Consider the following 17,944-nt stretch of genomic DNA (forward strand, 5'->3'; position numbering starts at 1 on the left):
AAGACGAAAAATGAGTATGTTTGATTCACACGAAACTTAGTATCGATCATTTTGATTCCAGCTTTTAACATTATAGCGCTGCTGCGCATAGAAAGTCCTATTTGCATTTTCATCAAATTTTAGTTTCTAATTGGAAATTGTAGTTATCCATATATAGCTTCGTAGCAGTGGATTAACTCAAAAAACTTTGTTCTAGAAAACATTGGGGACATATCCAAGTATATTGTCCTATCTCTAAGAAAAAATGGGATGGAATTATATTAGGGCGCGTTTTTCTCGGCTTGCTGATTTATGTCACGGGATGGACTTCAGCATTAGTGGTAAAAAGTTTCAACATGATATTCTGATTAATAAATATCTGGCCTGTTAGTTGGTTTAACAATAAAGATTTCAGGCCGATAAAACAAATCTTGATGGTATAGTCAAACTTTTAAATAAATACGAGTGATTTCAGCATGTTTTACAAATCAACGAACATAGTAGCTCCAAGTGGCCTACATAGGAACCCTATGGCCAAAATAGAATCCCAGAGAAGTTTTTTGAATAGAGAAATGTATGTACAAAATAACAAAGAGTCACTGTTTAAAAACAATTTTAATGCAGAAATAGTCGAATAAATATTAAACGAGACACAAACACTTATGGTTCTTACAATGTAAGAACCATAAGTGTTTGTATCCCGTTCAATATTTATTCGTTAGTTCTTACGTTGCGCTAAAATTTAAATTTTGGAGTGAATATAATCGAAATACACTGAATTTTCCTTTTACCTCATTCAGTTACATATTTTCGGAGGTAGAAAAACCGTTATATTTCATACATATCATACTATGATCAAAACTGGTAGTTTGGCGGTTCTGCAGTTTTGGTAAATCTCAATGGCAATTTTCCTTGCGGCCTTTTAATTGTTTTCAAAAAAGCCGCAACCGGTGGGCGAAACGTCAGATTTATAGAAAAATCTCTACTACCTTGTGGTAAAAAGATTACTTTGCAAAAAAGCTACTTTTTTCAATAGTATATGTAAGTCAGATAGCTCCAAATAGTTGTGGAGAAGTCTTGATTGAACCAGACATGTTCGTTTCAGATTTCAGCCGCTAGGGGCTCTAAAATTAAAAGGAATGGTTAAAAAACTGTAATATTTCTAGGGTAGCTGTTTCGAGCTTTAGGACAGCACTTTGGTTCTGTTGTGAAAGACAACCTTGATGCATTGAAGTATCAGGGCAAAAGACTTTGACGACATGATTTTGCAGTAAACCTTCAGGAAAATTTTCTGCACCGAAATGTCCAAGAGATGACAAAATAAGAATATAATGATAGAAACGCGGATGAATACATTATGAAACAGGTCCTGTTTTTCGATTCTGACCCGAATAATAATGTACATACCAGTGTAAAGGTAAAACCGTTGTTCTGTTAACTAAGTTTAAGTTCGTAATCACTTGAAAACGGATGCATTCAGAAAAATTATCACTATAATTTCAAAGCAATTATTTTACAAAAGTGTGTGGTTTAAAACATAGTTTTAGATATCCACTCGTGAAAAATACTTGTGCAACGCTTCACTCAAATCGATGTCACTCGAAATACACCCAAAAGTTTTGTTGAGTTTGGAACGGACATTTAAATCCTCTAAACAACGTGGTGCTAACTTCATTAATAGCCATCGAGATTAGAGGGAGTCCTATTTAATTCCTAAATCATTAGAGTTTTCGCTACCGGACGCGGACCGTTTGACGAATTTCAAAAAGGTTTTTATCTGGAGAAAGGTTAACTATTTAGCTTGTTGTTAATTAAGACTCTGAATTCGATTTTTTTAATAGTGGCTGTTTAATGTGTTATATATATATATATATATATCAAAATACGTTAATGCCTTCCGATAGGATTACTAACCAAATCATTCAACAGAAAATCACATTACCTCTCTAGTGCCCAATGACGGGCTTCAGTCAAACCTTTAAAAAGCTAGGGGTACTAGAGGGTTAACCTTCAAATAAGTTTAGTATTGCACACATTCTTCTCCAAGAAATAACTTTGCTCTTAGAGATGCTTGATTCTCGAAGCTCAAGGTTACAAACTACAAAATTTATAAACATAAAAACCCTTTCATTTAAATGTCTGAACTAGTGTTTTCAAGTTCCTGTTGTTTTAGGAATATAAAATAATATCGTCGAAAACTATTCATCAACCCATAGAAAAAAACGCTTAAGATAATTTCACTCAGTACGTAGTAGTAGTTATTTCATCAATTTTTCCCAAACGCTGAATGCATATCGGAGGATTCCGATCGATCAAACACTTAGTTTCAATTCCGAGGTGCGATGACCATTTGCCACTCATCCCTAGCAGCTATGTAGGCACGTATGCATTGAATGTGCCAGCAGCATACAAGTGCCCTGGCAGTTCTTCGGTCGGCCAGCCAGCCAGCCAGCCACGGTTCAGGTAGAGATAGCATCGAAAACATTTAGTAGATATAGGCTATTGAATATAAAAATATAACTACATGCATGACATATCGGGAATGTTAAAACAGGGTGAAGAGGAGTAGGGTGGTAACGGCATAGTTAGTGGTGTTCAATTGAATGCAGATGCTTGGGCTTTTTGCGGACTAGTTGGGAGCATAGGGAAGAAGAAATAACTGACTATCGGGGAATAACATAAAATCACAGCACCATTCAAAATCATACCAAATATTTATGAATATAATAACACCAACATATATAAATACTGTATTGATGAACAGATAGAGAAAGACATAGAGTTAAAAAAATAGCTATATTCGTATATGTGTTGTGCGGTGGAGTGAAATCGGTGCTGCTGATCGAGGCAAAATTTATTCAATTTTTGAACAAACGATGGTCGGCGGTGATGCATGTTCGCTGGGTTGGCATATTTTGAATCGCTCGAATGCTTGAATCTTACTCGAAGAGCATTTAGAATGAAGGGCCCGGGACGTGCAAATACCCGGTGATGCTGTGTGCAGTTAAGTCAATATAGCTAAAGGGCATAAACTGAACCGGCAGAGCAGTTCAGACTAGTACACAAATGCGTATGTAACAAGCGATGAAATAATTGGCTAGTCTTAGCGAGTTGCTGGACTACTTTTTTGCGAAATAGAATCAAATTCGGTTTTGTGGGTAACATCGTGTTGGGCATAACAATTTGAATACTACATTTATCCAATTGTTTTTAATGATTTATTAATGCTGTGGAATACTGAGAATTCATTAAATAATAAGGATAAATTGGATTAAATCCATGTGAGCACAGATAGAGTTTCAATCGCCTATTCTATCATTATTTTTGCATACAATGCAATTTCATAATAACTAACTCGAGCGAATCAGCACAACATATAAATTAATTTTGAGCGTCTTTCAACTGGAAAATGAAACACATACCCTGGTTTAATATCAATAAACAGATTCGTTATCAATGATTATCATCCACTATTCTGTAATTCGAAACCATTTCCAGCCCACTGTATGTTAACTTTCTGTCCTCATTCAACTGAAACCAGAGTGCCAGAGCGAAAATGCCAACCGATTGAACGATGCTGCGCGCGGTGCACCGGCCAGTCAATTTCCTGTCCAAACGCGGCATGCAACTGGAAATGATGCGCACACACCCGTACGCACAACACCCCAAAAACCCATGCAATAATAACAATAAATTCCACCTCGACCTTTGGAGAGCACCACAGGTTCATTAATTAGCAATATCGTTCGCCCTGTTTTCAAAATTTACAAACCGATCCACCCACAGCTGCATAGACAGCCAGCCTGGCGCACGCCACAACCCCGCAGTGCCGATTGTTCCGATCTCCTATTGGATTATTTCCTCGCGAAGAGCCGCAATTTTTAATTAATTTTTTAAGCCACTGTATCAACAAACGGTGCAACGAGAAAATGCGTTACTGGCCATTGGCATTACCCTCTTCCGCCGGAGCTAAGCCCAGCCTGACAGGGCCCTAACTGTTGCTACAGCAGCACGCGTTATGGACCCCAATAACAACAAAACAGGGCGAATGACGATTGTTGTTCCTGTTTTTTTTTGCTCCGATTTTACTCCACCACAAGCCATTTTGCCGCCAGGTGTTTCACACCAGAGTGAACCAACCAGCAGCAAACGCAACACATGGCGACCGCGGCCACGGCCCGCTGTGAGTTATTATTGGGTATAATAATGGAGAAAAGACTTGCCTTTATTAAAAATGATATCGTTATGAATATTGAAAATATAAACATTCCGCCTAATCCGTATAAATGCAGCGTTCGTCGACCGGTTCTATCCATTAGTGGTATTGATACGAGTGTCATCACAACCTAGAGGGACGATGTGGTAGTGTAATAAAAAAAGAGAAAAAGAAAAAAATTACAATGATGAATATTGCTAGAATTTAAATTGAATTGTGGTTGTGGGGAGGTCAACTCTGGATGGATGTCTGGATCACTTGGAAATAACAATCGAACCGAGCGTTAATGTCGTTAGGGGAATAGGAACTAACTGAGTATTTGCGAATTAAACAATCCACTTGGACCCAGCGGAAAGTCAGTCAGACAGAGTGAGGGCTTTCAATCTTGCGGTTTCCGGGATCGATTGGCATTTCCATTAGTGTGACAGGATGCGTTCTGTGACTGGTGTTGTTTTGCTCTCGGGTCCTTTCGTCTGGTTTCTATCTGTCCGTTCGTTCGTTTGGGGCAGTTGAGGGGAGTGAGGGACTTTCTATTCTCAACAAATGATTATTTACCATTATTGCACCGATTCCTATAGTAGCAAATTTAGCACTTTCCTCCGTTAGACCTGAGCTCATGAAGAGCGATGTTGAGTAGTAGAAAACCTGTATGGTACAGAAAAGAGAAAAGCAGAGAGTGAGTGGTTCGTTCGGATGGGGATGTGTTTACGGGTGGATAAATTGAAAATGGCCATTAGCGATTTGTGGCGACAGACTGTAAAATGGCTTGTGAAAATTTGATAACTAGAGTAGGCGCTTCCACACGAAAACTGGGAGCTCGTTCACCTTGGGTGGAATAAAGATCCTGAATCTTTGGAGCGTTACAGCTGGTGCTAGCGAAAGTGGTTTATGTTGAATACTTTCAACTTACGTAAATATGCTAACAGTGTTTTGTTCACATGCGTTTTGCGGTGTGAAAAAGTTAGATTGTATAAAATTTCCAATTGAAAAAGAGTTTTTTATAATCATTTGATGGGGGTGAACCTATCATACATTTTAAATTAAAAATTAACCTTCTAGTGCCCAGTGCCGCATATAGACGGTCCTTAGGCACACCTCTAAAAAGCTTCAATCAATACTTAAAAAATGTTTAAAAAAGATCCATAGTGATTTTTTCGAAGTCCGTTTGAAAATTAACTTTGCAACTAGAGGGTTAAGTCGATTTACACGTGCCTGGTTATCGAGCATTTAGTAACTGTATTCTCTGAGAATCAACATAATTTGAAACTGAAAACAAACAAACCGCTGATGAGGACAAAAACTACTCGAATCTATTTGTCGGCTTATTTCCTGATAGAAAAAGTTCAACAAGTCCGTTTTACACAGCGTAGTGATCAAAATTGTATCAGGGTATCGGCTCTATTATCGTCAGGTTTGAACTATTATCTTCATGGGGGTAAATGATGTCCACGATCGCTATTTTTTTGCATAATAATTCTTCATAATGCAGAGTATCTAAAAAAAAAAGCTGACGATAATAGAGCCGATACCCTATATAGTGCAATTTGGCGTTGAAAATTCTCATTTTCTTGTTATTTCATCTGGACGATAGATTGCATGGATTGCTGAAAGCATATTTACAAACTGCACGTCATTGGCCGCACGTCATGCGTTGAACTGTTCGAAGCCCGATTTTGACAAGTAATAGCAATGGCAAGATAAACTCGATGTTCACCTAATTTTTTTAATGTACCTTAGAGCATTTTTTCTCAGCTTTTCAATGGCGGCGTCAATTTTAAAATCGGTGGTTGCGAATTTGCTCAAAAACATGTTTTTCTGATAAAATCCAACATGACAGCGAGATCCAAGATGGCGGTGAAATTTTTTTCTACTTAAAATAAAAATAAAGAATGCTACAGATTCTTCTCTACCATGACGTGCTGTTTGTAGGGAGTTGAATGACAAACTCAAGAGAAATAGATCAATAAACAGATCAAGAATTGCTCAAAATACAAAAATACAACTTTCCTAAGAACCGTTTGTCCCCTTGGTGCTCGAGGGGTCCATCGATATCAACTAACCAAAACGGTTATCTCATGTTTTCACTACTTTCAATCATAAAAAAACCCTTTTGTAAAGATATCATGTCACCAGTGGGACGGTTTCAGTGAGAATTGCGAGAAATTGATGTATGTCGTAAATCCAAACATCTAAGCAGGCATTAGATGAAACAAACATTTGCTATTTTTAGTACGGATTTAATGTTGTACAAATAAAATTCCTACCAAAAATAGCAAATATTTGCTTCGTCTAATCCCCGCTTCAGTAAGCTGCGGTATTCAGGAAAGCCGTTCAGAAGGTCAAGTGTCTCCGGCTAATTCTTCAGTTCGGAATTCTATTACAACGCGTTACTGTGTACGTTGAGTTTTTAGTATTTTCCGCTTAATTTATCTTGTGAATTTAACCAGTTATAAAGTTGCGGTCTTCAGCAAAGTTGTTTAGGAGGCTTTTGGTTTATGAGTAGATTGGTAGCGATAATACCACGACTGTTATGAATCAGATTTATCTTGAGAAACTAACTACTTAGAAAGTTACTGTATTCAGCAGCACAACGATTATAATTTCTTAGAGTTTTAGGCAACTAAGCCCAAGTAACAAAAGTGCTATGAAACTTCGATATAAGGGTCATTTCGACTCAAGTGTGCAAAAATATGCCAATGTATCAACAACCCTCAGATTATGTTCAAAGTTTTGGTATTTTTTTATATAAAATAATAATGCAAAAATCCCAATTTTAGTGCCGATCGGTCCACGCCTCGCCTCGTGAGACCATCTTCTTTTTTGGAGAAAGTGCCTTTGATCGTCAAAAAGCATTGTTTTTTTTCAAGTATGGCTTCAAAAGCATTATGCTTAGAAATAAATTTATCCGTGGCTTTTGAAGAAAATTAGTCGAGGATTCTAAATAATATCAATTTGAGTGGCAATGTTGCCAGATTCGATTTAAGTAAAAATTATCATTTACTTCCTGAGAAGACTTTATTTTTTAAACACTTATCGCCCCGAAGTATTATGAGCAAAACAAGAGTTACAGCATTTTTAAGAATTCAATCACCAAAAGAGGTCTATGACTGGGCGCTGAAGAACTGTTCCCAGTTGTCAAATTTGTGACAGCTACCGAGTGCATCGAGTAAAAAAAATTCTAAAGGGTCGGTTCAACAAAGCATCATTAATCCCAACGCCGCACACTGTTCCCAAAGCTGCAAAAACACGATTGAAATAAATTGTAGAACAGTGATAAATTTCAGAAAATCACAATAGAAAATTACATTAAAAAAATGATTTTTAGAGGCATTCTTAAGAAAACATTACAATAGTTCAGTCAAATGGGCAGATAGAAGTATGGTGTCTTCGAGAAAGTTGTTTCTTATAAAATATGCAATAACTTTACCCAGCAAAGAGGACTTTTATATGCAAAAATGAGAAAAATAGAATTCGTTTCTCACTTTTAGGTAGATTAATCACAAAGTTCTTATTTTCATAAAATGGAGATTAATCACCAAAACAACTTTGCTGAAGACATTACAGCTCCAATTTTTTTTTGAGTAAACGTAATTAATGTAAATAAGTGCATTATTTAAGCAAAAATTGTCAATACCAAAAAAAAAATATGCGAGATGAGAATAAACTTTCTTTCAAGAAATTGTTCGTTTTGTTGTAGCAAACATTGTTGTAGAACATTTAAAAATCGAGAAAATCACTAAGAAAAGTTAAATTGAAACAAAGTGGATTTTTATATTCCAAAATTTTTGCAGCTTTGGAAACAGTGTGGCGCCGTCTGGTTTCGACTCTATAATTTTTAAACCGTTTTCATCTAGTTTAACAGGGAAGTCCATCTACAAAGTGCTATCAAGGCAGCGTATATGAAAGAAAAAAAAACGAAATACTGAAAAACCATCACACAAGACTGGTATCGCCAACAAAAAAATATGCTTTTCTTGTTTTTTTTTTATGAAATTAAAAATATCGTAACAAAGTTGAAATTTTTTTAAGAATGCTGTAACTTGTGTTCCGGCCATAATACTTCTGTTTGATAAGTATTTTGTGTATAAAATTTTCTAAGAAATACAATGCTATGTTCAAGTTTGCAATCAAAATACACTTATTTACCCATAAATGCAATTTAATTTTTCAACTTACAAAATGACAGGAGAGTTGTGTGCAAAGCCACGACCGCAAGGTTGAAGTAGAATACTTTTACAAGAAAGATAACCCGGCGGCTTGCGTGTCAGTCATTTTTTCTAGTAAATAAACGTTGACTAATCAGATCAATCGACTTTTGCGCATCAACAAGGATTGACCATTTTCAATAATATAGTAAGTTGCTTGTCATGGTTGGGGCTTGACAATTTTTATATTTTGAGATGAATTTTTTTTGGATGTCGTGCTCATGAATGAACGAAAAGATAATTCAGTACGTTCTGAGACACGGAGATAAAGTAAAAGTTATAACTTTTACAAATTTAAAAATGTGAATTAACTCATTAGAAAATATTAACTATTCAATCAAGTTTTTATTTCATCCTGAAAAGGACATTTGTTGTTCATTTTAGTATCGGATAAGATGCCGATCACATATTTGCGTTATCACTGACAGTGTGAAAAAAATATTCCTTGTGATAAAATAAACAGTGAAAAACTGATTCAACACTCAAAACTAGACGGCTCACGAGTTGTCAGAATGAATTGACTTTTCATTGAATGCATTTACTAGTGCCCACTATCACACAGAGACTGCATTTCGCTAAAGAGCCTCACTGCATCAGCCGCTATCGATGCTGAGATCCGCTGCAACTAGTGCGCTATCCATAGCCATGCCACAGTTGTGGCCGCTATACGCTGCCATTGGTATCCACTGCCCCTGCATCAGCTGGCCCAGCTGCTATCGTTGCTGGAATCCGCTGCAACTAGTGCGCTACGCCACAGCTGTGGCCGCTTTCCGCCATCGCTGGTATCCACTACACTGCTAGTGCTGCTGCTAAGGGAGGACGACTGCTGTTGTCGCTGTCTAGAACTATCATGAGCGGCTTCGGCTGAAACAGGCTCTTATATAGGCCAAATAGCATGTTCCAAATTGCAAGGTATATGATTCTGTCGACCGTGATTGGGAAGCAATCATATAACGACCAATCAGAGGCCGAATTTTTCGTTTTGACAAGACTTGACTATTTTCAATAGTACAATAGTTTGAATAATAAAATTACAATTATCTTCATTTGGGAAGAATCTTAGAAGATTTTCCAATTGCATTGCTATTGCTACAAGAACGAAGGAAATCCATCGAATACTAACCGATTTATTAGCATTTGAAATTGGACATATTTTTCGCTTTTTTCGGTTTTAGATTTTCATTTCACATCCCTATAGACTGTTCCGAAAATTATTAATACATCTTCTTTCTTGAGTAAAACAAAAAATACAGGACTTTTCGGGTCATTTTATTCTGAAATATAGATAGTAAGTGTTTTCTTTTCAGTTTCAATTCAAGTTGGGATTATTTTTCGTAGGATACGCGAGTTCTCTAACTTTTCTCCTAACACTACTCATAAGCTTTTGCACAGTGTGTTTTTCGACCATTTCTACCACTTTAAGCCAATCTTTTTTAAATTTTCAACATTGTCCGCTGGTTTGACATATTTCCTCAGCTTTGCCTTGGTCAAAACCCAAAAAGTTTCAATAGGGCGAATTTCAGGGCAGTTTGGAGGATTCATCTCCTTTGGGACACATGTGACATTATTTGTTTTATACCACCCTAGTGCATCCTTAGAGTAATGGCAGGAAGCAAGATCGGACCAAAAGATTGGAGGATTGTTATGCTGCTTAACCATGGGTAACAAGCTTTTCTGCAAACACTCTTTCACGTAAATTTTACCATTCATTGTGTCATTCGTAATGAATGGACGAGATATTTTCCCACATTCACAAATGGCCTGCCAAACCATTACTTTCTTGCCGAATTTTTCGGTGTAAATGGCTTTCACTGGTCCAGGGACATCCTTTTCCTTCGGTGATGTATAAAATTGCGGTCCTGTCAGAGTCTTATAGTCCAGTTTTATGTAGGTTTCGTCATCCATGATAACACACCCCATTTTTTTGGTCAGAAGTTTCTCATAAAGCTTCCGAGCTCTCGGTTTCACAGATTCAGCTTGTTTTGGATTTAGTTTTGGCTGCTTCTGCTTCCGACCGGTCTGCAGACCCATTCTTCCCTTGGCACACATAACGTTACTCGCCGAGGTTCCGAGCTTTCTCGCCACATCTCGTACTGATACTGAAGGATGCCGCTTGTAGTATTCCTTAACCTTTTTGTCAATTGTGGGATCAACAGGCCCGGGTTTTCTACCACGTCTTGAGGCATCAGTAAATGTGCACTCTTCACAATACTTCCGCAATGCGATTTGAACTGCTCCGACATTTATACCTTCTTCTCTGGCTAATTTTCTTATGAAAAGACCAGTCACGGTGCCCCATTTGTGTACAATTCGCTTTCTTTGCTCGGGTGAAAGGCCACGCATTTTCAAAATTTCGCACTAAATGTTAGAAAAAATGACAGCATCTGTTTCTTTTGGATGTAAACAACAGGACGCAGCCAACGTTTGGTTGAATACTGCACGTTCTTTGAAATGACGGTTGATCGTAAGTGTATTTATACTTATCGGAACGGTCTATATGTAGCCGAAGTTCCTGAGAGAAGTATTCTACTTCAAAACATATTTGGAAAGCTGCTGGTCAAAATTGTTATTTTACAATTTCTTGACTAATTACCTTCAAACTGCGTTATACAGAATGTTCTTAATCAAAAGAGTTCCAGGGATGTTAGTAAAATATGATTAGACAGTGTGAGCAAATCAGGAAAAAATAAATAGAATTTAAAAAAAATGCTATTACTCGAGTTTTTCTCATTATACCTCGGGGCGATAAGTTTTTTTCATGCATAAATTTCTCAGGAACACGATGAAAACATTAAATTCAAAATCAAAGTATGCTCATTTGCCAACAAATGCAATTCCGTTTTCCAAATACTAATACAACCTATCTGGCAACACTGCCACTCATTAGATATCGATATTTTTTTCGGAATCGTCAACTGAATTTCTTGAAAATTTATGCATCACTTTATTTCTAAATATGATGTTTTTGAAGCCATAATTGAATTAAAACAAGACACTTTTTCCATGAAAGGAGATGGTCTCACGGGGTGAGGAGTGAACCGATCGGCACCAGAATTGAGGTAATATTCGCATAATTACTTTCTATGAACAATATTACGAACTTAGAGCCAGATCTAAGAAGGTCGTTGACATGAGGTGTGCGCACTTGAAAGGGATTGTTATTGTTAGGGATGAGCAATAGAATAAGTCGGCAGAGCAATGTGATACGATATAGATTGTGGAACAGTACCACCGCCCCCCGTAGTTTAATTGGTCAAAACATCATGCCGAAGACAGGGAGATTGCGGGTTCAAGTCCCGTGCGGTATATTTTTCCAAATCTGTATCATATTTCCAGTTCGCTTATTTTTCGCTTTCCCTACTGCACATACTGTCTGCTTAATAAACTTGTGTGTTAACGGTTGAAAGCCGTTGTTAAAAATATAAATTTAGTTCGAAAAATAACAAATCTGTTTGGAAGTATCGATTTATGGGCAATTCTAACTGAAATAAGGCCAATAAGTTTTTATAAAAGAGAAAATTAAATATTTTAATCGAGTTATATCTCGAAGTCCAAAACCTTCTACAAACAGCTCGTCATTATGCAGGAAACATTTAGGGCTATATGTTAGCTATTCAAAGTTCTGGCCGCAATATTGAACTCGCCATCTTATATTTAATCAATTTACCGCGCTTTTCCTCAAGATACATTCATGAAGTTAGATGTGTTGCGCAGGGTTGCAAATTTTCACCGTCAGTGCACACTGGGCCAGAAATGGAATCTAGCGGAACGAAATTAATAGCGCTCTCAGGGTTTGACCAATCGGTTTCCGATCTTTTACAAAGTTTCTTGGTATAGTTAGGGCTTCATTTTGGATGTTTGAATTAGTTCGAAATATAGCGGCAAAGGTGGCGTTGCGATGCTAACTTCTTTCCCTTACACGCTAGAGCTTTGCGGTATTCGACAAAGTTGTAGATCTCTAAATTCCATAAAACGTGAACGCTCTGAAGTGAAGACTACTGTTAAAATTGTTCTTTTTCTCTACTGCAGAGCTCTAGCGTGTAATAATAAAAAGTTGGTGTCGAAGCGCCATCTCTGCGGCCAAATCGCGAACTAAACTGAGCGTCAAGTTGAAGTTCTTATTACACTGAGAAACTTTGCTGAAGACTGCACTTAGGTTGAATAGAGTATCAGAGTACTGGACCGTGTATTCCATGCAATAAATACATAGCAATTGTATTATATGAAACCTATGGTTATATTCAAACTGAAATATCACGAAAACAACAAAAAACACTTCTTTCAAATTTTCAGAAAATAAAGATTTTTTGATGGACAATTTTTAGAAAAAATCATGGTACTTGCTACCCGCTGAGATATCTATTTCACAAAATTATGCATTTTTTTCAAATTTTGTGTATTATTTTCACTTAAGTACTTCAATAACTTCTGTACTCGAAAGAAAACGACGTAATAATTCAATTTCTATCAAGAAAAAATTTGTAAGAAATTAATTCGAGTGAACTCATAAAATTATCACAATAAAACGTGAAACTCAGACAAAATTTATAAAAACTCGTAGATCTCTGAAATTTGAAGAGTTAGAAATTTTGTATATTCTGTAAAGTTTCATGGAATTTAGAGATCTACAACTTTGTCGAATAGCGCAAAGCTCTAGCGCGTAAGGGAAAGAAGTTAGCATCGCAACGCCACCTTTGCGGCTATATTCCGAACTAATTCAAACATGCAAAATGAAGCCCTAACTATACCAAGAAACTTCATTCGTTGTTTTGCTTTCGTCTCGATTAGACGCAAATTGTTTATCTCCGTTTGAGTTCGCAAAATAACAATACACGAGTTATCGTACGGGTGTTTTTTTGTCGATTAGTTTTTGTGTTGCGCGATAACAATAGCCTGTTGTATATCGGCAGAAACATCTGCACACTGGTAGGGGCAGGCTACCCCGCCAGTGATTCGATACGCAGCTGATATATCAGCAAGAATAATTCTCCCGCACCGCTGTTACCCCGCTAGCAGCACGGACCACCATACGATCGAGCGAGTGGAAGTCAACTACAAGTGGCATCTACAAGGTCGCGTGTAAGATACGGCCACTGTGTCACAACACGAAGCAGGATCGTCATTGTTTGTTCTGCGGAGACACTCGATTAATCCAACTATCAGCCGTGAGGTCGTGACTTAGACGTTCGGTGAAGTATTACATTTAGAATTTTTACTATAATTATCAATATTATTACTATGTTATAATATTATTATTAATATTATTATTGATATTATTATTATTGTTATTATTATTATTATTACTACAATTATTATTATTATTAATATTACTATTGTTATTAGTATTAGTATTACTGTCTTTTTTTTATTTGATCCATTGTAGATTGAAAATTGTTTTTAAAATTTAATATCAACTACTTGAACCCCCCCCCCCCATATTCGAATATTTATCGTTTGTGTGCGGTAGAGCGTAACGCTCCCACAAAATGGACGACATGCAGGTGCAACTTTTCCTGGAGGTGGAAACAAACGGGGAAGAAATTGAAATTTCTCCCATCAGCTCACCCCTACCTTCCCCTGTGCCCTCCCCTTTGCCAAGTCCTGTACCAAGAGTACCGGAAGTACGGGTAAAAGCTTAGCCAGATGCCGCTGGCGGTCCCTACGTTGTTTTTTTCCGGCCCATAAAGAAGCCATTGAATATTATTCAAATTGGCAAAGACCTGGCCAAACATTTTTCGGCCGTAACCGAGATTACGAAGGTGAGGCCGAACAAACTGCGAGTTGTCGTGAGTAGCTTGAAGCAAGCAAACGAAATTGCTGGCTACGAGCTCTTCACGAGAGAGTATCGCGTGTACATCCCTGCCAAGGATGTAGAAATCGACGGTGTGGTTACCGAGGGGAATCTCACTGTCGATGACATTTTGCGTCATGGAGTTTGCTGTTTTAAAAACCCCTTGATGCAAAGTGTAAAGATACTGGATTGCAAGCAATTGCATTCAGTATCCATCGAAGAAGGGAAGAAGAAATTCCTCCCTTCGGATTCCTTCCGAGTAACATTCGCCGGATCCGCGCTGCCGAACTACGTCCGCTTGGACAGGGTTCGTCTACCAGTACGTACCGCGGGTCATGCATTGCCAAAACTGTAAGCAGTTAGGTCACACAGCCACCTACTGCTGCAACAAGGCACGCTGTAGCAAGTGCGGAGGCAATCATGCTGAGAACGCTTGCAGTGGGGTTACTGAAAAGTGTCTCTATTGCGAGGGAACTCGGCATGACCTTCCGGCATGTCCCGCGTACAAACAGCGCGAGGAAAAAAATAAGCGTTCCCTTAAGGAACGATCAAAGCGCTCTTTTGCAGAAATGCTTAAGAGGGCTGAGCCACCCTTGACAGGAAACATCTTTTCCTTCTTGCCAACTGATGAGGGTACATCTGACGATCCCGTCGAAGGGTGTTCCTATGCCTTGCCAGAGGGATCTAGGAAGAGGAGAATGCTCAACTCTCCTAATCTTTCTCGCAAAGGTCGTAAGATAACCCCTAGCGGAATGACCAATAAGACAACACAAAAAGGAAGCGGTGAAGAAAAACCGAAGCAAGTACCCCCCGGTTTTAATTTCAAATCAAACCAGGAGCACCCACCGCTTCCTGGGGCACCAAAAACCCCTCGTGCACCCATTTCTCGATCAGAAGATAAAAAAGAAACAGGGTTCATAAAATTTTCTGATATTGTGGACTGGATATTTAAAACATTCAACATACCAGATCCGCTACAAAATATTCTTCCTGCTCTTCTTCCTACAGTGAAAACCTTTTTGAAGCAACTAGCAGCAACTTGGCCCCTCATTTCAGCTATTATATCTTTCGATGACTCATACGGCGAAAGAGGTTAGGAATTTTTTCACTGTATTACAGTGGAATTGCAGAAGTATCATCCCCAAATTCGATCTATTTTCTCATTTGATGAATACATACAATTGTGACGCATTCGCGCTCTGTGAAACCTTTCTCAATTCGAACGATCAACTCCATTTCCACGATTTTAACATTATTCGTCGAGATCGAGACTCACACGGTGGAGGGGTACTTTTAGGGATCAAAAAGTGCTATTCTTTTTTCAGAATCGACCTCCCCTCGATCTCGAATATTGAAGTTGTTGCCATTCAAACGAATTTGAATGGAAAAGACCTTTGCCTTGTTTCGTTATATATTCCCCCATCCGCGCGGATTGAACAGAAGCAACTCCTTGATATAGCAGAATTGCTTTCCGCACCTTTTATGATTTTGGGAGATTTTAACTCTCACTGTTCGCTATGGGGGTCGCTGTACGACGACAACCGATCTTCTTTAATTTGTAACTTGATCGACGACTTCAATATGACACTTTTGAATACTAGGGAAGCGACACGTGTAAATAATCCTCCAGCACGTGAAAGCGTGCTTGACCTATCCCTCTGCTCGACATCACTAGCGTTAGATTGCCAGTGGAAAGTAATCAACGATCCCCACGGTAGTGATCATCTTCCAATCGTTATATCAATTGCTAATGGTTCAACTCCCCCGAACCCAATCAATATTTCCTACGACCTTACACGTAATATTGATTGGAAGTGTTATGAGTCTATTATAGCGCAATCTATCGAGACTCACGAGGAACTTCCTCCGGAGGAAGAATACGCGTTCTTGGCTGGCTTGATAATCGACGCCGCGACTCAAGCTCAGACGAAACCGATACCCGGGGTAACGATTAGACAGCGCCCTCCCAACAAATGGTGAGACAAAGAGTGCTCTGAGCTGTACGCGCGAAGGTCCGCGGCGTATAAGGACTACCGGGAGTACGGCACTGTCAACCTACTTCGAAAGTACGAGGCACTGGGCAGGCAGATGAAGAGCTTAGTAAAGGCGAAAAAACGCGGGTACTGGCGGAGGTTCGTAAACGCGTTGTCGAGGGAAACAGCGATGAGCACTCTTTGGGATACCGCCAGGCGCATGCGGAACCGTGACGTTTCGAATGAGAGTGAGGAGTATTCAGATCGCTGGATACTCGATTTTGCCAAAAATTCTGTCCGGACTCTGTACCGGAACAGAAAACCTTTCGCGACGCGTTTATAGTAACTACGGAAGAGCCTCCATTTTCGATGTTGGAATTTTCAATGGCTCTCCTGTCGTGCAACAATAAGGCTCCAGGGTTAGATAGAATAAAATTCAACCTGTTGAAGAATCTACCCGACTCTGCAAAAAGACGCTTGTTGAATTTGTTCAACAAGTTTCTTGAGCTAAATATTGTTCCGCATGACTGGAGGGAGGTAAAAGTCATTGCTATTGGGAAACCCGGGAAACCTGCCTCTGATCACAATTCATATAGGCCGATTGCGATGCTCTCTTGCCTCCGGAAATTAATGGAGAAAATGATCCTCTCACGGTTAGACAAATGGGTCGAAACAAACGGTTTACTTTCAGATACTCAATTTGGCTTTCGCCGGGGCAAAAGGACGAACGATTGCCTAGCGTTGCTTTCTACTGAAATTCAAGTCGCATTTGCTCGGAAAGAGCAAATGGCTTCTGCGTTCTTGGATATTAAGGGGGCTTTTGACTCTGTCTCTGTAGAAGTTTTAAGCGCGAAACTTAATTCGCAGGGACTTTCACCAAATTTGAATAACTTTTTGCTCAACTTGTTGTCAGAAAAGCATTTGTATTTCTCACATGGCGATTCGACAACTTCCCGAATTAGTTACATGGGCCTTCCCCAGGGCTCATGTTTAAGTCCTCTCTTATATAATTTTTACGTCAATGACATCGATGAATGTCTTGCAAATTCATGCACGCTAAGGCAACTTGCAGACGATAGCGTTGTATCCATTACTGGTAGCGAGGCTAGCGATCTGCAAGGACCATTGCAAGATACCTTAGACAATTTGTCTGAATGGGCTCTTAAGCTGGGTATCGAATTCTCTCCGGAGAAAACTGAGTTGGTCGTTTTTTCTAGGAAGCATAACCCAGCTCAGCTGCAGCTCGTACTAACGGGTAAAACGATCTCTCAGGTTTTAGTCGCTAAATATCTCGGGGTCTGGTTCGACTCTAAATGCACCTGGGCCTGTCATTAGACTGGGACACAGTTGTATGGGAAAAAAGCGTTGGTGTAATTTTTTCGCTCCAATGCACTTTTCGAAAAAGAGAGTATTGATCTTTGGGCGGGATGTTGGTTGAGCGGGCACCAAGGTGGGCCGCTGGAAGATCCGAAACAACTGGAAAAGGGTAGGTTTTCAAAGTTTTTCTTTAGCTCCCCGTGTTGATTGCAAACCGCTGTCTGTTGAAAATGGAAACATCTTTGGCTCCAACTTAATTTTTTATTACTGATAGTTATTGCAATTTATATTGATTAAAACATATACAAAAATTTAACAAAAAAGGTTATCACCTTTCAATATTTCAAAGGCTTTTGTTGTCTGTGGGATTCGACAACTTGTAGCAAATAATTCTGTTGATCGGGATCTTTTGTTATTTTGTTGTTGTAGTCGCTGACAAGCTTCACGGCTCTTTCTGCAAAAT

General features: G+C 38.7%; 1 protein-coding gene across 27 annotated transcripts in view; it reads right to left on the reverse strand.

The window, feature by feature from the left end:
* Nucleotides 1-17,944, reverse strand: part of LOC129721480 (glucose transporter type 1) — a 551,257-nt gene that overhangs the window by 120,900 nt on the left and 412,413 nt on the right. For all 27 annotated transcript variants that reach the window (XR_008727400.1, XR_008727398.1, XR_008727397.1 and 24 more), the window contains 2 exons: nt 4,751-4,840; nt 4,203-4,325 (listed from right to left, as the gene is read on the reverse strand). Coding sequence is in view for 23 of the 27 variants with exons in the window: in XM_055674105.1 (XP_055530080.1) it covers nt 4,203-4,325; nt 4,751-4,840 (213 nt within the window). In the remaining 4 variants the exon portion in view is untranslated. The remainder of the gene's footprint in view (nt 1-4,202; nt 4,326-4,750; nt 4,841-17,944) is intronic.

Source organism: Wyeomyia smithii, chromosome 2 (assembly GCF_029784165.1).
Source record: "Wyeomyia smithii strain HCP4-BCI-WySm-NY-G18 chromosome 2, ASM2978416v1, whole genome shotgun sequence".
In the NCBI taxonomy this organism is placed as follows: domain Eukaryota; kingdom Metazoa; phylum Arthropoda; class Insecta; order Diptera; family Culicidae; genus Wyeomyia; species Wyeomyia smithii.